This window comes from Scyliorhinus canicula, chromosome 14, assembly GCF_902713615.1.
Source record: "Scyliorhinus canicula chromosome 14, sScyCan1.1, whole genome shotgun sequence".
Lineage (NCBI taxonomy): Eukaryota > Metazoa > Chordata > Chondrichthyes > Carcharhiniformes > Scyliorhinidae > Scyliorhinus > Scyliorhinus canicula.
The window spans coordinates 20,771,447-20,794,756 of record NC_052159.1 but is presented as its reverse complement, the minus strand read 5'-3'; the positions used below and the strand labels follow the sequence as shown (position 1 = coordinate 20,794,756).

At 45.6% G+C, this 23,310-nt stretch overlaps 1 protein-coding gene across 2 annotated transcripts in view; it reads right to left on the bottom strand.

The window, feature by feature from the left end:
* The window catches only part of slc9a7 (solute carrier family 9 member 7), a 158,985-nt gene extending 139,528 nt beyond the window's left edge, over positions 1–19,457 (bottom strand). For both annotated transcript variants that reach the window (XM_038817802.1, XM_038817803.1), the window contains exon 1: positions 19,073–19,457. In XM_038817802.1, the coding sequence (XP_038673730.1) occupies positions 19,073–19,370 (298 nt within the window). In that variant the 5' untranslated portion in view covers positions 19,371–19,457. The remainder of the gene's footprint in view (positions 1–19,072) is intronic.
* Between the last annotated feature and the right edge of the window lie 3,853 nt (positions 19,458–23,310).

The window sequence follows — 23,310 nt, the reverse complement described above, 5'->3', positions numbered from 1 at the left end:
GAGGGTACTGTTGGGCCATGAGGTGAGAGATTGTGGTGGAGTACAAGTCTGCTGATGGCCCACAGTTCCTCATGGATGCTCAGGTTTTGAGCTGGTATATCTGTTCTGAATCGAGCCTGTTGAGCACAGTTATGGTGCCACATATCACGTGGCGATCTTCTCAGCGTGAAGACAGGACTTAGTATTCACTAGGGGCTCACTAGGGGCTGGTTTAGCTCACTGGGCTAAATCGCTGGCTTTTAAAGCAGACCAAGCAGGCCAGCAGCACGGTTCGATTCCCGTACCAGCCTCCCCGGACAGGCGCCGGAATGTGGCGACTAGGGGCTTTTCACAGTAACCATTGAAGCCTACTCGTGACAATAAGCGATTTTCATTTCATTTCAAGGATTGTGCGGTGGTCACTCCTACCAAAACTGCAGTGGACAAATACATCAGCAACAGGTAGATAGAGAGGGGGAGGACAAGTAGGTGTTTCCTCGCTTGTTGATTTTGTGACCATCTGATGCAGGCCTGGTCTGGTAGCTAGGCCTTTCAGTCACAATATTCATTGAAAGAGTTTTCAAAAAGAGACCCCGTGGGACCCCACTAGCCCTTGCACTAATTCGCTCCAGGTTTCATTGATCAACTACATTTCTTATCATGTACTTCCAGAGTCACACATACTATATTTTCAATACCAGCCTTTCCTGAGCAACTGATACTTTGGTATACTCGGATTTTAACAAAGACTTTGTTGAAATCCATGTCGCAACCATAATCACTACTTTAAGCTTTTGTTTGGTCACACCCTCAAATAAAACCAGCAAGACCTTCCCGACATGAATCCAAGACAGATATATTTTACGATTTTATTTCTAGCCAGATATTCTATCATCTTATTAATAAGGGTTTGATAAATGTATTCCCAATTAATGAAAACCCACTGGATCACTTTACAGAGAATTTTGCAGCATAGAAACAGGCCATTTGGCCTCCAGGTCTATCCCAGCCTTTATCCTACATATGGCCTCCTTACACCCATCAACAGATTCTTCTATTCCTTTCTCCCCCATTTCTTTGTTAGCTTCCACTGAGACCACAAGACCATAAGATATAGGAGCAGAATTAGGCCATTCGGCCCATCGAGTCTGCTCTGCCATTCAATCATGGCTGATATTTTTCTCATCCCCATTCTCCTGCCTTCTCCCCATAACCCCTGATCCCCTTATTAATCAAGAACCTATCTATCTCTGTCTTAAAGACACTCAGGTGACTTGGCCTCCACAGCCTTCTGCGGCAACGAGTTCCACAGATTCACCACCCTCTAGCTGAAGAAACTCCTACTCATTTCGGTCTTTAAAACAATTATTCCTTCAGTCTGAGGCTGTGCGCTCGGGTTCTAGTTTCTCCTACTGGTGGAAACACCCTCTCCTTAAATGCATCTAACACTATTAACTTCAGCGACGCCACATGGTAGCATGGAGCACATTCTAACTCTGAGTAAAGAAGTCTCACCTATTAACTGTCCTCCCTTCTCATCAGTAGAAACATCTTTGTATGAGCAGCAGATCAAACCCTTCAAAATTTGAAAGACTTCTATTAGGACACCTCTCAGTCCTCCCTTTTCTAGAGAGAGAGAGAGAGAGAGAGAGAGAGAGAGAAAAGAAAGAGGCCCAGCCTGTCAGTTATCCCCCATAGCTGTGCCCCTGATTTATTTTGTGTCTTCTTCTGCACTGCAATAATTTGGTAATAACGAGACATAATTCAATGTGTGCACAACTGTGAAGTTTTACACTGTGAGATGAACGTCATGGGAGTGGGTGTATAATCGGCGTGGAACTATTTTGAGGTGTGCAAGAGAAAGACCTGGGGGGGTACATCTTCACAATTCTTTGATTGTGGCAGTGTATGTTGATAAGGCAGTTAAGGAAGCATATGGAATTACTTGGCTTTGTAAATAATAGAACAGAACACAAAAGACACATTCTATTTCTTTTGTCTAAGCACCAATTTTGGAAGGATTCCAATGCCTTGGTGAGGTGGTTTGCCAGGATGATACTTGGGACCCCAGTTATACAGAGAAGTCAGGGAGCTGGGATTTTTCTCCTTGAGGAAGTTATGGGGAGACCTAACGGAGGAGAGGTAAACTTGTGAAGGAGTTTGCACAGGGCCAGTGGGAGAGATCATTTCTTCTGGCAAGTGGCTTGGTTCGCAGAGGACATGGATTTTGAGAAGAATTTCTCTTCTCCTCACATGGGGGGGTTTTTAAGATCAGGGATGTACTACCTCAAAAGGGTGACGGAAGCAAATTCCACCACAATTTTCAAAGGCCAAATCGGGCAAGTACTCGAAGAGGACTAATTTGCACTTATTGTGAGGAATATCCTGGGATTTGGGACTGACTCTCAGAATGCCAGCACAGTAAATGTCGGGCCAAATGGTTCCCTTCTACAATTCTACACAGAAAGGTTAAGTGTGCAGAATTTTCAGGCTGTAACCCATCATCAAAATGTGAGATGCTGGGCGAATGGTGGGAAATTGGGGCAGCACGGTAGCATGGTGGTTAGCATAAATGCTTCACAGCTCCAGGGTCCCAGGTTCGATTCCCGGCTGGGTCACTGTCTGTGTGGAGTCTGCACATCCTCCCCGTGTGTGCGTGGGTTTCCTCCGGGTGCTCCGGTTTCCTCCCACAGTCCAAAGATGTGCGGGTTAGGTGGATTGGCCATGCTAAATTGCCTGTAGTGTCCTATAAAGTAAGGTTAAGGGGGGGGGGGGGTTGTTGGGTTACGGGTATAGGGTGGATACGTGGGTTTGAGTAGGGTGATCATTGCTCGGCACAACATCGAGGGCCGAAGGGCCTGTTCTGTGCTGTTCTATGTTCTAAATAAGTGTCAGCGGGACAGTATCCAGATTTGCATATTTAAACGTGCAGTTAGCTTCATTTAAATATGTCTACATCGGAGTATCCCAAGGCGCAGGATCAAATGGCCGCATCTGGAAGACCCCTGCACCTGGGCACCCTGGCAGTGTCACCTAGCACCCTGGTAGGGGCACTGCCAGGGTACTAGGCTGGTAGTGCCAAGCTGAAAATTTGTCCGTGTTGGGGATTGGGCCCAGGGGTGCCCTGCCCTTATAAGGTGGGTTGAACCCACCTTATAAGAACCCCCTAAATGGGTTGGGGGCGTCGCGGCATTTTAAAATGGAGCCCCAACCTCTTTCTCCACTGGCGAGCCGGAAGCGAGGTCAATATGGCCTTGGCTGGACTGCAGGCACCGAGAAACACCCCGGTATTCGCGGCCAAATTGCCACTCTTTTTAGTTTCGTTAAATCGCGCGCTAAATTTCTGTCAGCCATACAGAGAACATACATCAAAGAAGCAGGCCATTCTGCTCAATTAATCTGTCCCAGTCTTTATACTTCACCTCTCACCATACTTCAACTGATCCAGTCTGTATTGATCCCTTTATGCATCAATCTAATGTCCCCTTAAAATGGACCCCTTGTGCCACCTCACCTACTCCTTGTTGCCACCTCACCTACTCCTTGTTGCCACCTCACCTACTCCTTGTTGCCACCTCACCTACTCCTTATTGCCACCTCACCTACTCCTTCTGAGTAATGATTCACACATTCTGACAACTTCTCAGGATTTAAAAAAATAATTACGTATACTAACCTAATTTGACTCCGCCATTAAACTTCGAGTTGCATTAGAATTTTAATATTTTTTAATTCTTACATCTAACCGTGCAAGACGTATAGAAGCGACTGCATTAGTCTGTCAATTTTTGAATGATGGCAGGAAATGCCTTATCTCCAACAATCTGCATACTTGCTGTGGTGTGACCTGGCAAAAATGAAACCACTTGTGTGAATTTAAAAATGTTTTGACCATACCCATTTGACATGTGACACAGCAGTATGGGGGGAAAAAAACTGCTCATCACATTGGGCCAACTGGTTTGTTGGCATTTTTTCTTTCTTCGCTTATTCTAAAGCCAGCATACATTACCAATCCTGAATTGCCCTTGAAGAGGTAGTGAGAGAATACAAACTCCCCCACGACACTTCAATTTAAAGCGTTATCATTTCTCTCTCCACAGATCTGCTGAGCATTTTCTGCACTCTCTTGTTTCCAGCCCCCACAGCACTAACTGAGCTCCAGGAGTGAGAGAAACCGTCTGATACTTCACCCTGTACTGCTCATGGAGGAAGAAGGTTGCCAGGAAACTCAACCAAGGCCCAGCCTCACCCAACATCCACACATCAAGGGGCAACTGGCAACCAAGAAAGGGATTGCTCAACACGGACTCTTCTGATCAGACGGGAAGATGGGGCTAATTTTAATGCTTGCAGCTATCTATGGATCAACCACAGACTAATGACTGTGTCACAATATACACATCAGTATATAATGGTGCAGACACACACTGACTGACACACTGCAAGACCAATCAACACACACAACACAGCAGCCAATCACCAGTTATGGCACGCGCACTATAAAGCCAGAGGACACTAGTTTTCCCACTCATTCGGGTTGCAGCCTCGGAGAAGGACAGAGCTCGCAGCTTGCAGCACAAACCTTCACCATGTGCTGATAGTATAGACTGGTCAGGATAGGCATAGGTCTTCAGTTAATCTAACATAGTGTCGACCCACAGTGAAAGTATGTTCAACAGTTCCTAGCTTAATAAAATAGAGTTGTACTATTACAAGTGCTGGTAGCCTGTCTATGTCACTGCCAAGGTAAACGCAGTCTCCACAGATCCAGAATACCCAACACATCAGACTGTACCTCAGAACTAGGGTCTGTACATAGCAACTACTCACTGCTACTCATTGCGTTGATCAGCCAAGGATGAAGCTACAGCACAATGATTAGCACTGCTGCCTACGGAGCCAAGGACCCGGGATCGAATCCCGGCCCAGGGTCACTGTCGGTGTGGAGTTTGCACATTCTCCGTGTGTCTGCGTGGGTCTCACCCTCACAATCCAAAGATGTGCAGGTTAGGTGGATTGGCCATGCTAAAATTGGAATAAAAAATAATTGGGTACTCTAAATTTAAAAAGGATGAAGCTACAGTTCGATTTAGCTCACTTTCTGCTCGTCTGTTCTGTGCAAATGCTCTGCTGTAGATTTGGCGGGGGGCAAAAAAAAAAAGTGCGAAAGTTGCTTAACAATGCATCAGCAGTGTTTGAGCAGCTCTGTTCAGAGGGATGGGTTTTTTTTTTAAATTCCAGTCAGTGGAGAAGAAGATGGAGTAATCCTGGGCGCGCCCTCAAAGTCCTACAGCCATTTTAGCCTGCAATCCAAGTGGCTGAAGATGGATTCCCTCAGAAGACAACAGAATGGGTCGTCGGCAGGAAAAGCCTGTCTGGGAGGCCCCATCTTCCTTCGGGAAAACCCAAGTGAAATGGTCAGGCAGCTATACAAACACCCTAGAAGGTAGGTGTCTGTGGTTAACCTGCTAACGATCATTCAGAATTACAGAACAAAAATATAGTCCCGTCTAATTTGAAATTGAAATAGAGCTTGGAGTTTCTACCAGCCTTGCTGTGCATAATCTCTCCCACCTACAGAACAGAACACACACACACACACACAACAGATAATTGTCTCGGAAGGCGTTCAGGGAATTGCTGCAAACACGTAGATGGAGTTCCAGGAACAAAAAGAGTCCTTATGCCACGCTAACATTTATTTATTAACCCTATACACAGTCATTCTACTCCAATTCGGGACCACCGTGGCATTAATTGAATTTCATTTAATGCAGCTTTTTCAAAAAGTTATTTATAATTCAGATCATGCACTCCAGCTCTGACAAGCTTCCCGATCTGGCTGGCGGGAGAGCGCCAGGAGCTGACCACAGAAACTAGAACCCATGCTTCTGTCCATCAATCCGCCTTGGCAAAAATGTATCCTGTCGAACCCAAACAAAATACATCAGACCCCCCCCCCCCCTCCCCCTCTCACACCCCACCCCCACAACTGTGAATAATTCAGGAGAGTTTTCATACTCACGACACTGACAATGCCCCCTTAGCCAACAATACAAATTACAGAGATGGCATACCAACAAGTTTATTTATTTATCAACTTGGTATAAATTGGTAGCACTTTCACCTTTGAGCCAAAGGATTGTGGGTATAAGCCTCACGAGGTTAACACTGCAGTGCAGGGCTGAGTGACGGCTCTGTTTTTCAACAGATGCTGTCTTTCAGGCAAGACATTGAACCCAAGGCCCAATCTGTTTGTACGAATGGGCACAAGAGATCCTATGGCATGATTTGAAGAACGGGGCATTTCTGCGCAGCGTGCAGGCCAAATATTAATCTCTCAAGCAATTTCAACAGAATGGGGTTAACTAGTAAACTATCTCCGTACTGTTTGTTCGCCCTTGCTGTGTGCACATTTGTTGCATTTACTTATTTTACAACACAGATTGTACTTCCAAAGAAATACACCAGCTCCCAAGATACAGACGACATGAAAGGAAATACCCTTTCCTTCTAATTATACACGCAGTCGTATTTATTGTGCGACACTAACCTTATTGTAGATAAAAGTGGAACTGTTCTGTTTTGCTTGGTCTTCTAAATCCTTAGAATCTGACATAGTCTTGTAAATTTGTTCGACCGACTGCATGTTATTAGAATACATGCCGATTTGGTAACGTCAAAACCAAGAGACGGAACCTTTCGTTGCTGACAGAGTTCATTGGCATCATTCAGTCCCATAGCTCTCCTTCCACCTAGTGTCCCACCTGTCCCCTATTGAGGTGTGCTCAGAGTACCTAATTAAACAATGTCCTTCACCTGTGTAACCTAACAATATAGGTCGTTAACAAACCATCAACACTGCAGTCCTCAAACATATCATCCGTCACATCACTGTGCCCTCATCAACATACAAGAACTTGCCAGAAAAAGAACCACTCAACAGTTCCCCTTTCCATTGGCCCCCTCAATGTTTATTGCGCCCCACTGACTCTCAGGTTTATTACTTTGTGCTTATTTGTGTTCGAAGCATCGGTTTGTATCAAACCGATCAAATTACATTCAGTCCAATATTTGTAATGGTCACAGAAAGGAGTTTCTCTTTGCTGATGTACCCAGTGCCAGTCAGGAAACCACTGATCTTGAAGCTGTTGATTCTTTTGCACTTGGAAAATAAGAAAAATCCAAATGGACGGCGCAGTATGATCACTATGGCTTCCTGCATCAAAAGTGGCCAAAGTGACAAGATGAGTAACAAGGCGCCCTTTTTGAAAGGATTAATGAATCACAAATATAACTGCCCCCCCCCCCCCAACTAAATTATACCAGGTATAATATAAAATTGCTGCCAGTGCCACCGTTTAACAATGTTTTTGAGAAAACAGATATTTACTTCTAGATGTCAATGAAATGGCTGCGCCCACTACACAGTCTGTCTACCCTTGCCAAGAGCACGTAGAGAACTGGAACTCAAGACAGTGCTAGCCCAGGGGAGGAGAGAACACGTCTTTGGTCACTATTCATTTTCTGTTTTAAAAAATCATCCACATCCCCACCCACCTGGAACACTGGCTCTGCAACACGGATCCCCAGAAAGTCTCAAGAGGACCCTCATGTGTCATGTATCGGCAGATCCCAGTTGGAGAACCACGGGAGAAATATCAGGCATCACATGCCACTTTGTTGTGATACAAACATTTCTCAACCTCAACCAGCATTAAAGATGGCAGAAATTTGAATTACACTTGCCGCAGTTTGCATGTAACATTCCCCAACCCTTACTACCCGCTCAGCCAGATTTCGCTGAGACACGCGACTCCTGGATCTGGCTTGACGTTGTTTTCAGGTGGCTAAGGGGTTAAGTTTTGCAACCACAGATTTTCCCTTCAAAAATCTTCCATTTCTGTAGTAACCCATCGCAACAATTGGGAAACCGTCATGTGACGATTGCATTGGTCAACCAGGCCACTCCAGGCCCATCAAGCATGGTTCTTGGTTAGTGGAGAACCAGAGCTCGGAGCTATCATAGGATTCTCACATAAAGAAGAAACAGAGGCCCAGAGAGCAGGACACCACACCAAGGACAATAATAGCAGAAAAGAGGAAGTAAAGTAAACCAAGAGGCAATGGTTAGCTGACAAATAGTTTGCCTACATGATGTGAAATTGGGAAGTGTTTTATTACTGGGCAGTGTAAAATAACCTGCCAAAAGTAGAAAATACATTGTGCCTTAGTGTTGAGATGTACAAGTGTAAATGTGGTGACAGGCTGGGCTTCAGTTAGGTATGGATAAATTTTAAAACATTTTAAAAAGCTTTCCTTTTTTATATTTTAATATGCACACACATACTAGGAATTAACGGGTCTTTTTCAAATTGGCAGGAAGTCACTAGTGGGGTACCGCAGGGATCGGTGCTGGGATCCCGGCTATTCGCAAAATATATTAATGATTAAGATGAGGGAACAAAAGGTAGTTTGCAGATGACACCAAGTCGGGTGGGAGGATGAGCTGTGAGGAGGAAGCAGAGAACCGTGTGTGTGATTTGGACAAGTTGAGTGAGTGGGTAAATGAACGGCAGATGCAATATAATTCGGATAATGCGAGGTTATCCACTTGGTAGCAAAAATGAGAAGGCAGATTATCTGAATGGCCATAAATTAGTAGAGGGCAATGTGCAACGAGACCTCGTGTCCTCGTATACCAGTCGCAGAAGGCAAGCATGAAGGAACAGCACACAGTAAAGGCGGCAAATGGTATGCTGGCCTTCATTGAGAGAAGATTCGAGTACAGGAGCAGCGATGTCTAGCTAAAATTATACAAGCCCTTGGTGAGGCCACACCTGGAATATTGTTCTTGGTTTGTTGTTATTTTTCTTTATTTACAGCGCAGGAGGCCATTTGGCCCATCATGACCACACTGGCTCACTAAAGAGCTACCCAACAAGTCCCATTCTCCAGCCCTAGCTCCATAGCCCTCTAAATGAATCACTTTCAAATATATATCCAGCTCTCTTTTGAAACCTCCTATGGAATCCACCTCCCAGGCAGCACATTCCAAATCCCAACAGCTCACTGAATAAAGATCATAATGAATGGTGGAGAAGACTCAAAGGGCTGAATGGCCTCCTCATGCTCCTATTTTCTATGTTTCTTGATATTAAAATTTTTATTTTATTTTTTAAAAATAGGACTACTGGCTTCCCACACCCTACTTGCAGCTCCTACACTTTCCTTCAAACTGCCTGGGGAAGAGGATTAATACGCAAGCAGATTTTTTTTATTTTTTTTTATAAAGTGGAGGATTGCAGCCCACTCTTTTCATCCTCCTTCTGGCAAATCACAGAATCCCTATGGTGCTGAAGGAGGCCATTCAGCCCATAAACCTTGCACTGACCCTCTGAAAGAGTGCCCCACCTAGGCCCGCTTTCTGCCCTATCCCCTGTAACCCCACCTAATTTGGGAACTAAGGGACAATTTTAGTGTGGCCAATCTACCCAACAGGCACATCTTTTGACTGGGAGGAAACCAGAGCGAGGAAACCCAGGCAATAAGCGATTATTACTATTCCTGGAGAGTTTGGGGTGGCACTATGCAGCATACCTCAAACCTTTCTCATCGAAGGACCCCTTTTCAAATGGATTAAGTCATCATAGACCCTTCATGATGGCTGGTTTAGCTGTGGGCTGGATAGTGGTTTGTGATGCCAGCAGCAGGGTTCAATTCCTGTACTGGATGAGGTTATTCATGAAGGCCTTCTCAACGTTGTGGCAACTTTTCAGTTCAATCAGTGTGGAGTTATATTGTGTGAACGTCCAGCAAGGACAATGCTACCTTCCTTCAAAATGAAGCTTCTCAACTGAAATGGCATTTATTGGGCCCCAAGGGTGAATTTAGATCAAGCTTTGGAAGTAAGGTCTTTTCAATGGGGCACCAACGGTGTAATCCGAGCAACAAATAATTGCAATCTATGATATATTGAAAGCTTTGGATCTGTTCAGTGTGCGCTGTGTCACAATGCACATCTATCATCCCAACGTCTTGACTCAAAAGCAGCAAATCAGGATGGAAGGGTGAAGGCTACTCAAAAGCCTCTGGTCAAACAACTTCAGAGCTTTCGAGAAAATGGCCAATCCTGAAGGGTCCCCTGATTGGTCACATTGTCTTCTCTGGCTCTCAGTTACTGAAAAGCAGCCTTTGCACTGAAATTTCTCATATCCCCAAAAAAAAAGATTTCAACAAGACATTTAAAAATTACATGCCAGACCCAAATTATAAAGTTGCCTCTTGCATCTCCGCTTAACCTTGAATAGAGTTTTAATTCAAAAGACTTCGCTTCTCCCATTTGCTTTTCGCTTGTCGCTACGACTCAACTGGATGAGGGAAACTCACGAGATCAGAGTATGTGGTATGCTTAAACATTTTCCAGGATACATTAATACAATTCAACGAGTAGTAAGCCATTCGGCCCATTGAGTCTGCTTGGCCAGTCAAATAGATCATGACTGACTTGATACAAGACCATAAGAAATCGGAACCGGTGTAGGCCGTTCTGCCCCTCAAGCCTGCTCCGCCATTCAATAGGATCACGGCTGATCCAATATTCCTCAATCCATTTTCCTGCCTTATCCCCATAACCGTTGATGCCCTTACTGAGGAAAAATGTGTATCTCTCAGCCTTGAACATATTTAATGACCCATGCTCTACAGCTCTCTGCGATAAGGAATTCCACAGATTCCCTACCCTCAGAGACAAAATTCCTCCTCATCTCTGAGATTATGTCCTCTGGTCCTTGACTCTCCCATAAGAGGAAACAACCTCTCAGCATCTACCCTGTCAAGCCCCACCCCAGAATCCTGTACATCTCAATAAGGGTGCTTCTCATTCTTCTAAACTCCAGTGAGTACCGGGCCAACCTAGTCAACCTCCCTCATGAGACAATCCTCCATGCCAGGATCAACCTCGTGAACCTTCTCTTGACCGTCTCCAATGCCAGAATATCTCTCCTTAGAGAAGGGGCCCAAAACTGTTCACCGTATTCGTGGTGCCCAATTTGAACATCAGTCTCTTCCTGTTTAGTGGCATATCAAAATTATTTGAGGAAAGGAAAAGTGATTACATTCACAAGTTTATCCAAATTTAAATGTACATATCTTTTCAACAAACCGTGCACTAGAAATTCAGATGGTGGCACAAAACACATGTTATCAGATTGGCTGTCCATAATACTGTACGCAGTGTCAGATACTTAATTTAATTGACTACAATTATAGGCCAATGTGACTAATTTGGCTAAACAGTGGACTGGTTGCACAACAGTGGCAGTTTTTGCTCATGTTTAAAATTGCAAACATGTATTTCTCGGGGAAAGGATGACTGATATTGGTTGACAGTATTCCCATCTGCGTGTTTTTGAAATTGATTTGACTTACAATAAACGTAGGTTTCCAATTTTAAAGAAGTATAAAAAACTGTTGACTTTTTCCAAAGCACAAGCAGAGATAGAGAGGCCGTCTTATTGTTTAGATTCACAATTTTAAGAAGTATTCACCTTTGATTTGTTTATACAGCCACCGTGGAGGAGTGAAATGCTAATTATTTGTTGTCGATTAGAAAATGCCAGAAGCTGCTTACAATTGTCTTCTTACAGACATTAGAAATTAAAAATCCCATCCTTGTATTCAAACCCCTCAATGGCCTCATCCCTCTCAATTGTGTACAGCATTGGTCTCCCGATGTAAGGAAAGATGTAAATGCATTGAAACAGTTCAGAGCAGCTTTACCTGACCAATACCAGGAATGGGTGCGTTGTCTCATGAGGAAAGGTTGGAAACTTTAGGTTTTGTATCTACTAAAGTTTAGAAGAGTAAGAGGTGACTTGATCAAAACCTTTCAGCTCTTCAGGGGTCTTGACAGGACGGATGTGGAAAGGTTGCTTCCTATGTGGGCAAATCTAGAGTCACTGCTTAAAAATAAGGGGTCATTCTTTTCAGACTGAAATGTTTTCCCCCCCCCCCCCCCTCAGTGGGATGAGTGTCTCTTGAACTCTTCCTCAAAAGCCTGTGGAAGCAACGTTTTGGGATATTTTTAAGGCAGAGCTGGATAGATTCTTGATTAACAGAGTTAAAGGTTATTGGGGGTACGGATGGAATGTGGAGTTGAGGTTACAACTCAGATCAGCCATGAATTACAGAGCAGGCTTGATGGGCCGAGTGGCCCTCACCTGCTCCTAATTCATACGTTCGTATTTCTGTGACTCCATCCAAGAATACAACTCTCTGTGCACTCCTCCAATTCTGCCCCCACACCTCCCTCCGCAATTTCTATTGCCTCGGCACAACCCTCTGGAATTTCTTCACGAAACCTCTCTTCCTCCTCCTTTAAACCCCTCCCTAAAACCTACCTCTTTGGCCAAGTATCTGATACATTTGTGTGGTTTGATGTTGAACATTGTCTGAGTTATACTGCTGTCATGTGTCTTGGGACATTTTACTGAGGGCACTTTGGAAATGCAAATTGTTGTTATTAAAATCAATAACATTTGCAGCTCAGGCTCTGATTAAAAATATATAGTCTGGGACACAGTTTGGGGGATTTTATTTTTAATCTGAAGCAATTTGTGGAAGTTTTATGATTGACAGAAAGACTCTTCACGAAGATCTGGAATGTTGACAGAAACAAGTCGACTGATCCCACGATTCTCTCAATGCGTTCAGATATATGCCCTCTTCCCTCTCGTTGCTTGCAGCCGACAGGAATCTAGTGAACAAATAGCCGAAGAAAGAAGACAAGGAGGATGGGCAGTGCAGTGGTTAGCACTGCTGCCTCACAGCGCCAGGGACCCGGGTTCAATTCCGACCTTGGGTCACTGTGTGGAGTTTGCACTTTCTCCCCGTGGGCAATAAATGCTGGCCCAACCAGCGATGCCTACATCCTGTAAATTAACTTTAAAAAAACACAACACCAAACCAAGGACAGGCAATATATCACAAAGCTCCGTGTGTTGCAGCGCACAGGACTTCAATGTCCAATCAGGGGGAATTTTATTTGTACGTGAGAAACATTACCGTGGTCAGGTAGGTCAGTCTTTCCACAGAAAAAAAGTGGAAGTCAGATGAGCAGCTGCAGCATGCCAGACAGGTCAGTTAAAGGCAAAGTAAAAACTCAACAGCTCCAACCCACAAGTTAAACATACAAAATGTTTTAAGCCATTTGAGAACCAAGGATTCTTACAATTAGCTTAATTTCGAGTTCCAGTCTCCTGCACTTACGTGCGGTAACTGCCCCCCCCCCCCCCCCCCAAAAGCCTCCCAAACCATAACTAGAAAACAGGGTTAAAATGCAGTGTTTCAGCTTCCCTCCTTCCAAGAACGTAATGATTCCACACGTCTTCAACTTGCTACCTCACATTTTAAACCAGCTTCAACCTGGCCCATGAACAAACCGGGCTGAATTAGTCAGAGGGCGCAATCTACTGGCTGTTCACGCCAATGGGATATTCCGATGCCAAGCCGGCGCAAGGGGTGGCAGTCACCGGGAAATCCCGTTGACAACGACGGGGCCGCCGAAAAACACGCAGCGGGTTGATGGTAAATCCCACCCTGAACAAATATATATTTGTTAGGTTGGTAGCGCAGCCCCTTTAAGGGTCGAGCCTTCACGGTGCACATGACCAGTTTGGGGCCTATCGTGTGGGAACATGCATACATCAACCAATAGGAAAATAGAGCAGGCGGGGCCCTGGGGGCAGGGCCCGGGAGTCAGAGAGTGAAGGCCTGCTTAGAAACCCTATGCCTGTATGTAATAATAATAATAATAATATTTATTAGTGTCACAAGTAGGTTTATATTAACACTGCAATGAAGTTACTGTGAAAACTTACTAGTCAGCAATAAAGCCTTGTTTAATTACAGAAGAAGCCTCCACAGTATTGCCTCCAGGCACCACATTTATATTTAGAAAAAGGGGTACACATCCACTTTCTGTTTTACAAAAAGGTATTTCCCTACAAATCAGTTTTTAAAGTCTTGCATATAGCTTGCACTTGCAGTACCATTTTCACTCCTGCAACATTTAGCTGTAAACACTCTTAAATCAGACAGTGCATCATCCTCCAACAGCCCATGAGCAATGCCATGGGAGGTATATTGAGTAGCTCTCCGCGTTCTAACTGTAAAGCCAACGATGACTGCTTGTTGGCAGGGATATTATCTTCCGAGTACAGTGACATCTATGAGACATCACATCAAACACTGCAACCAGTCAGGAGGTGTGCGGAAGCAGATCATTTACTCCCAGTTTTGGAAATATTAAAAACATGCGGGGAGAGGGGGGTGGGTAAGAAAGAAAAAGCGCTCAGGATAGATGAGAATCCCTTTGAAAACAGGTACACTCTCCTCAATTCAATAACCCTTCCATCAGTAAACCTTTCCAAATCTAGAGGAAAATCTAACATAACAATAAACATGTATTTATGCAGGTGAACAGCATGATACTGAGTAATTGCTTGGTCTGTTTGCTGTAGAGGAACATCACATGCACCTGTTATGCAGTTGTACACTGGAATAGCACATCCTCTGAGATTAGACAGCCTAACTTTGCTGAACTACGAAAGCTGGCCGATGATGCCAGTTTCCTTTCAGGAAGTGTGAAACGGCCCCATACTACTTGGCCGGCTCTTCCCATCGGAAAGGTCTTCTGGACTCGCCAAAGGCGACTCCCTGGGTTCCCCGGCAAGTATGAAATGCAAATGGCTGTTGACTTCTCCTGGCAGTGGGCAGCCAATGGCAACAAAATACAGTGGGGGGGAGGGGGGGAGGGGGGGGGAATGGGCAACAGCTACAGCAGTGCCTTTCCTGCCAGCCAGAATGGTGGGATCCCGCGCCAGATTCTGCCTTTCCCGCCAGCTTAGTTCTCCGCCGGCGGCTGATTAGTCTTCCTGCTGTCAGCTGACAGGTTCGAAGGCTCTGACGCCATATGTAAACACCAGTCCAGCACACTCATCACCCTCTCCAGCCCACCTGTCTTCAATAGACCACGCAGGATGTCTGGCACCCAGGAGGGAAATGGCGAGTAGCCCCAGAGGCTGCCTCACTTCAACCTTACCGCCCCTGAGCACATCACCTGCGAGGTGTCCATGTTCCACTTGTGCCTCTAATTTACTGCCCCTGAAGTCTTTGTGTAATCCTTTCCCATAAATGATGTGCTATCTCTTTGACCCCCTTGTTTGTGTACACTCAGATGTAATTTCATGCTGGCATGATTGAACGGCCTGACAGAATGCGGTCAGGCAGCTGATTTAATGAGCATTCACAAGATGCAAATGGTGAGCCATTAACCTGCCATTGGGAGAACTGCCACATGATTGTACACCAGCAGGTTTCACCATTCTCACCCCGGGCGGTATGGGAGGAATCCGCCAATACTGCAATACCCCACGTTTTTTTTTTATTCGTTCATGGGATGTGGGTGTCGCAGAGTGGGCTCGCATTTATTGCAGTTAAGAGCCAGCCACATTGCTGTGGGTCTGGAGTCACATGTGGGCCAGACCAGGTAAGGATGGCAGATTTCCTCCCCTAAAGGGCATTAGTGAACCAGATGAGTTTTTAATGACAATCGACATTTCATGGTCATCATTGGACTTTTAATTCCAGATTTTTACCAAATTCAAATTTCACCATCTGCTGTGGTGGGATTTGAACCCGTGCCCCAGGGCATTACTCTGGGTCTCTGGTTAACTAGTCCAGTGACAATACCACTATGCTATCACCTCCCACTGAAGTGTGAACATAACCAAAGAATGTTGTACATAAAATGGCCTCTCAATATTATTATTTACACATTATATTTTTAAAATCCTGAGCAAATAGGCAGAACCTTGATTTAATCAGTCAACCAAAGAACATTCTACGGGTTACCATTAACCAGAAACTAAACTGAATTAGCCTCATAAATACAATCAAAGTTTGGCGCCACAGTGGTTAGCATTGCTGCCTCTCAGCACTGGCTTCGAATCCCAGCCCTGGGTCACTATCCGTGTGGAATTTGCACATTCTCCCCGTGTCTGCGTGGGTTTCACCCCCACAAACCAAACCAAAGGTGTGCCGGTTAGGTGGATTGGCCACGATAAATTGCCCCTTAATTGGAAAAATATAATTGGGTACTCCAAATTTTTTTTTTTAAATAATAAATAAATATAGTCAAAGTTAAGGAATCCTGCGGCAAGTAATTCGCCTCCTGACTCCCAAAGCCTGTCCACCAACAAGCCACAAGTCAGGAGTGTAATGGAATACTTTCCATTGGCCTGGACGAGTGCAGCTCCAACAACACTCAAGATACTCGACACCATCCAGGACAAAGCAGCCCGCTTGATTGGCATCCCTTCCACAAACATTCAATCCCTCAACCACTGACACACAGTAGCAGCCATGTGTAACATCTACAAGATGCACTGCAGGAACTCAAAGTTCCTTCAGCAGCTCCTTCCAAACCCACGACCACTGCCATCTCGAAAGATAAGAGCAACAGACACCTGGGAACCCCACTACCTGGAGGAGTCCCCCCCCCCCCCCCCGCCACCCCCCCCCCCCACCCCCCCCCCCCCCCCCGCCACCCCCCCCCCCCCCCCCCCCCCCGCCACCCCCCGCCACCCCCCCCCCCCCACCACCCCCCAAGTCATTCACCACCCCGTTTTGGAAATATATATTTCCACTCCTTCATTGTCACTGGGCCAAATCCTAGAATTCCCTCCCAAACACCACCATGGGTGTACCTACAACTCAGGGACTGCAGGGGTTCAAGAAGGCAGCTCACCACCACCTTCTCAAGGGCAACGAGGGATCAACAGTAAATGCTGGCCTAACCAGCAACACCCACATCCTGCAAATTATTTTTAAATCAGCCCCTCTGACAATGCACCCCTTCTTTTATTCACTGGACTAACAGACAAGAGGCCAGGTCCTGTTGTGGATCTCCACCCCAGAACCATCCAACCCCATAACTTCCAACTCAGCCAAACTGATCCTCTCTCTTGAAGAGTTGAGGAACATAGGACTGCAGGAGTAGGCCATTCAGCCCTTTGAGTCTGTTCAACAAAATCATGGCTCATGTGATGGTGGTCTCAATTCTACTTTCCCAATCCCACATAACCCTTTCACTCCCTTGTCTATCAAAATAATCCAATTTTGCCTTGAATAAATTTCAACGATCCAGTCTCCACGACTTCAGATGAGTAATATGATCCTCAGAAAATAAAATTATCCTCAACTCCATATTAAATGCCCATTATTCTTAAGATATGGCCCCTCGTTGTGTTCTTGTGGGAACATTCTTTCAGCAGCCAGCATATCAAATCCTCAATGAATCTTACAGATTTCAATAAGATCAAATTCTTCTAAACTCCAATGGACATAAGCATGACTCATAGGGTTTGAAATGTTAACTCATCTTTTTTCCCCATTCAGATGTTGCTGATTCTGCTGTTATTCTTCACCGTCTTCCCCCCCCCCCCCCCCCCCCCATAGTATTTCAGAAACAACCCATGGCGGTAGCAAGATGCTGAGAGAAATTAAGAAAATTCAACCCATACTTCACAATCCCATTAATCCTGGTGTTCGTCATCAAACGTCCTGCATTGCCAACATTTATCCACGTATTATCTCAGGCCTGCTTGCCTACAGTTAAATAGTCCCACGGCATACCTACTGGTTCAGAAAGAGCAGCTTTGCTCCTCAGGAAAATGATATTCCTGCCCATGGCAGTCTGCTAACATTATCTAATGATGACCATGATACCATTGTCGATTCTCCTCAAACCTCATCTAGTTCACTAATGTCCGTTAGGGAAGGAAACTCCGTTAGGGAAGGAAACCTGTCCTTCTTACCTAGTCTGGCCTATATGTGACTCCAGGCCCAAGCAATGTGGTTGACTCTTAAAATACCCTCAAGGATGGGCAATACATGCTGACTCTGCCAGCATTGCCCACAGCCCATGAACAAATTTTTTTTTTTTAAATAAATACATCAGCAGGCAGGATAAATTTAACCCCCTCCCTCCTCACTATGGTGCAACTTGCCAACTTATTAGCCCTAATAAGAGTGTTCATAGAATTTCCAGTGCAGAAGGAGGCCACTTAGCCCATCAAGTCTGCACAGCCCTTGGAAAGAGCACCCCATTTAAGCCCACACTCCACCCTATCGCCATAACCCAGTAACCACACCTAACCGTTTTGGACAGATAAGGGCAATTTATCATGGCGAATCCACCTAACCTGCACATCTTAGGACGTGGGAGGAAACGCACGCAGACACGGGGAAAACACGCAGACTCCACATAGACTGTGATCCAAGGTGGGAATCAAACCCGGGACCATGGCACGGTGAAGAAACTGTGCTAACCACTGTGCCACCGTGCTGCCTATATTGCCATGCAGTGGCAGACTGGCCAGGGTGTCAGCTTGCCCGATGGCAAGTGGGCCCCTGATGAAGTGGGCCCCCTATAATGATAATTAAATGATAGCATTGTAGTTGTGGGTGGGCCCCCTTTGTCTCCTGGCAACCAATATTTTTAGACCCAGTCCGCCACTGTAAATGCCATGCTATTACTCTTTGAAACCATCTCTATTGATAAACAAGAGGGGGTATAGGTTTCAGTAGCCCTGGGCAACTGATGCCGCAACGAGGGCAAGCGAGCTTGGAATGTGGAACCAGCCAGCCGGGCACGCGGAGATGATTGACGTGGGCCGGCTGGCCAATCAGGGCTGCGGCCTGAGGGGAGACGGGCCAATGGCGGAGGCAGGGGTGCCGAGAGGGCGGGGCTCCCAGCCTGCCGGGGCTGGGAGACTCTCGTCAGTTTCAGTCCCAATTCACAAAAAGAAATACAATCAAAATGGCAACATGACATTCCAGGCGGAGTGGAAACCGACACGGCTGGAATAGCAAAACAGATACATTGTGTTCGCAAGGTTCTAAATTGTTACAGCACGTGTGTCACCACAATGGAAGCCGTCCTCCAGGTACAAAAGCTTCATTTTAATTCATGCCTTGAATTATTTTTCCCCCCTCTTCCCAAGGCTAAATTAAGATGTGTCCTTACCGTAGATCATGGCCAGCCCGGTCTCGTGGATGAAACGAAAGCGCCGGTGTTTGAAGAGCCAGATGGTCAGGATGGTGAGCGTAAGGAGCAGGATGAAGAGCAGCAGATTAGCGCTGTCTTGCCGGTGGCTTTCTTCCGCCTCTTTCTCCGTGGCGATCTCCTCCATGGCGCTGTCTGCCCGGCACTGCCGAGCCCACGGCCACAGCAGCCAGAAGAGGACGAACAGAGGCTTCTTCAGGCCGCCGACCGGAGCCCCCCAGTCCCGGCGGCGGCTGCTACTGCTGCTGACGGCCTCCATTGCCACAGGAGCCTGTCTGATTTGTGTATGTCTAACCTCTGATTTGAGTGCTTGTCAATACTGCGTAGGATCGGAGAGAAGGGGCGGGCAAAGGAAAGGAGGAGACTTCGCACAGACCCCGCCTCGCACTTAAAGAGGCAACGCTCTTCCTGTTGCAAAATCTTAATTATGTTCAGCATTTTATTTTTGCAACACTTCTTTCAAAGAAGAACAAGGGGAGTTCGCCCTTCCGTTCTGGCCAATATTTATCCCTCAATCAGCATTGCAAACAAACAATATATTTGGTCATTGTCACATTATTTTTATTGGAGCTTGCTGTGCACAATTTGGCTGCCACAATTCCTTTTTTAAAATTTTAGAATACCCAATTTTTTTTTCCAATTAAGGGGCAATTTAGCATTGCCAATCCACCTATCCTGCACATCTTTGGATTGTGGGGGTGAAACCCACGCAGATACGGGGAGAATGTGCAAAGTCCTCACAGACAGTGACTCAGGGCCGGGATTTGAACTCGGGTCCTCAGCACCGTAAGCAGCAATGCTAACCACTGTGACAGGTGCCGTCCCGGTTTCCACATTTCTGACATTGCAACAATGACTACACTTCAACAGTACTTTATTGGTCACAAAGCACTTTGGGACGTGGATGTGCAAGGCGCTATATGAATTCCCAGCGTTCCTTCTTCTCTTGCAATCACAATGCTCGAATTACGAACTCTTGAAACAGTCCCTTCTCTACACATTATAAAGTATAATTGTTTTTGTCACTTCTTTTTAAGTTCTGCCTCTGAAGGCAGAACTTGGTTCTGTGCCAGGCTAAAGCAAAATACTATGAAGCCTCGGGCAGCAGATGATGATGTTGGGATGGAAGCACAGTTTAGGGGTACTGGTCAGCCCCTGTGGGCCTCTCCCTGCCAGCGGCGCTGTCTTTGAAAGCTGTGGGGCGGAGACTGGTGCCATGAAGTGAGGGAAAAAGCAGGGAGAAATAATTGAGGGCCTTTGGGTGGCAGTGTGCTGGGAACCTAGGGCGATTTGATGCCTCTTGGTGTGGCTAAGAAGCTGACACGGGAATTGGAAACCCAGCCAAACTGACTGGCAGAGCCCCCCGAGTCTGAGAAGCCTCCTAAGACAGAGTGTCAGAGAACAAGACTGCAGCCAGGAGCTGGGCAGCTGAACAAGCCTGGGGGTGACTGCGTTGAGGAGCTGAATCCTGTTGAATAAACACAGAGATCTGGAGCATCGGCAGGGAATGTTCTCTGCAAATAGTTTGTTTCTTGAAGATAGGCTTTCCCTTGAGGGCCAATACTGCTTTTTAAAAAATATATATTTTAATTTCTCCAATTAAGGGACAATTTAGCGTGGCCAATCCACCTACCCTGCACATCTTTGGGTTGTGGGGGTGAAACCCACCTAGACACAGGGAGAATGTGCAAAGAGAGCCAATACTGCTTTGATGGCAGTGGAATAAACAAACTTTGGTTTACAACTTTTGCGCAGCTCTTATGCATCAATTGCACATTACACTGAAATAAAAGCAGAAAATACTCAGTCGGTCAGGCAGCATCTGTGGAGAGATTATTTCAGATGAAGTTTCATTTCAATTCCTTTATCTCTTGTTTGTAAACAAGTTGCCGTTTCTAGACTTCAAGTTAAATGCCAAAAATCCATCACCACACCTACAATCTCCATTTAGAATAGTGCCTTCAACATAGACCAAAGTTGGTAATCTTAGAAATTCATCTCTAAAGTTAGTCACAGGCGAGTTCAGATGAAAGGCAAAGCGGTAGAAGGAGCATTGGGAAGGGTCATGAAACTTAGTCAAAGTGATCAATTTTAACGAGGGCGTTAAATGTGGTGAGACAGGAGGGCAGCACGGTGGCATAGTGGTTAGCCCTGCTGTCTCACGGCGCCGAGGTCCCAGGTTCGATCTCGGCTCTGGGTCACTGTCCGTGTGGAGTTTGCATATTCTCCCCGTGTTTGCGTGGGTTTTGCCCCCACAACCCAAAAGATGTGCAGGGTAGGTGGATTGGCCATGCTAAATTGCCCCTTAATTGAAAAAAATGAATTGGATATTCTAAATTTATTTTTTTAAAAGGTGGTGAGACAGAAACGTTTGAGGGAGGGGGGCTGAAATTCTCGTGCTGAGGGCCTAGGTAGTGAAGGCACAGCTGCCAATGCGCGGCTGAGTGGGTGATGTACAAAAGGCCATAGTTGCAGTTTTGGGAGGGAATTACAGATACAAGGAAGAGTGAGACCATTAAGGGATTCAAACACGAGACTGAAAGTTCTGTTAAGAATATATTGTGTGGACGTCTGTGTTGGTAATATTAATTGCCCCCCTCCCCCACCCCCGATCACCAAACAACCTCCTTGTGAATACCCGAAAATATTTTGCTAAATTAGTCGAACATAGAACATAGAACAGTACAGCACAGAACAGGCCCCTCGGCCCTCGATGTTGTGCCGAACCATTATCACCCTACTCAAACCCATGTATCCACCCTATACCCGTAACCCAACAACACCCCCCCCATCTTAACCTTACTTTTTAGGACACTACGGGCAATTTAGCATGGCCAATCCACCTAACCCGCACATCTGACCCACCCCTTGCAAATCCATGCCAACTGTCATTGATCATTTCATGTTTGCCTCAAAGGTCAAGTCACTGACTCTGATGACGATTACCAGTAACAGCCCCATACCTCATATTAAAGTTGAAATAACTCAATTCCTGGATGAAGAGAATATAAATAGAAGTAGCCAATATGGATTTCAGGAAGGGAGATCGTGTTGGCCAAACTTGATAAGAGTTCTTTGATGAATTGACAGATATGGTGAATGGAGTCATTTTATTGGCTGTGGGTTTACATGCATTTTCAGAAAACGTTGACAAGGTACCCAAACTGGAGACTATTGAAAAAGAAGATGAGACGTGTAATTAGTAGAGTTGGAGAAGGGAAGGTCGAAAATTAAATGGAAATCTTGTTAGAAGAATTCAGTGAGTGTGAATAGGAATTAAAGGCAGGACCTCAGCGTGGTTGAAAGTAGATAGCAATGTTCTTTACTGTTCTGTTCTGGGACCATTCTGGGTATTGCAAACATCAGCAACAATGTATGTTTGTATAGCACCTTTCCTGTAAGAAAGTGTTCAAAGGCATTTCACAAGAGTATTATCATACAAAATATGACAACAAGTTACATAAGGAGAAGTAGAGTCAGACAACAAAGGTTTTGGTCAAAGAGATTGCTTTTAAGAAATATCTTAAGATAGTAAAAAGGAAGAATGTGACTTAGGGAGATGGAGAGGTGATTGGAGGGAAGCCCAGAGCTTAGGGCCGAGGCAACTGAAGGGACAGCCACTAATGGTGGAGCAATTAAAATGCTCAAGAGGCCAGAATCAATGGAGTGCAACTATCTCAGAGGGTTGGGGGGGGTTAGAGAAGATTACGGCATGGTAACACAGTGGTTAGCACTGTAGCTTCACCGCTCCAGGGTTTCAGGTTCGATTCCCGGCTTGGGTCACTGTCTGTGCGGAGTCTGCACGTTCTGCCCATGTCTACGTGGGTTTCCTCCAGGTGCTCCGGTTTCCTCCCACAATCCAAAGATGTGCAGCATAGTTGGATTGCCCATGATAATTAGCCCTAGTGTTCAAAAAAGGTGAGGTAGGGTTACTGGGTTACAGGGGGAGAGTGCGCTTTCCAAGGGCCGGTGCAGACTCGATGGGCCGAATGTACTCCTTCTGCACTGTAAATTCTATGATTCTATGATTACAGAGATAAGGAGGAACTCAAAAAACAAGGGAGACAGGGAGTCAATGTAGATCAGTGAGCCCGGGGATGAGTGGGGTTTTGTATGAGCTAACATTTGTTACGAGGTGCAGAGTTTTGGATGACCTCAAATGTGTGGAGGGTAGAATGTAGGAGATCAGCCAGGCATGA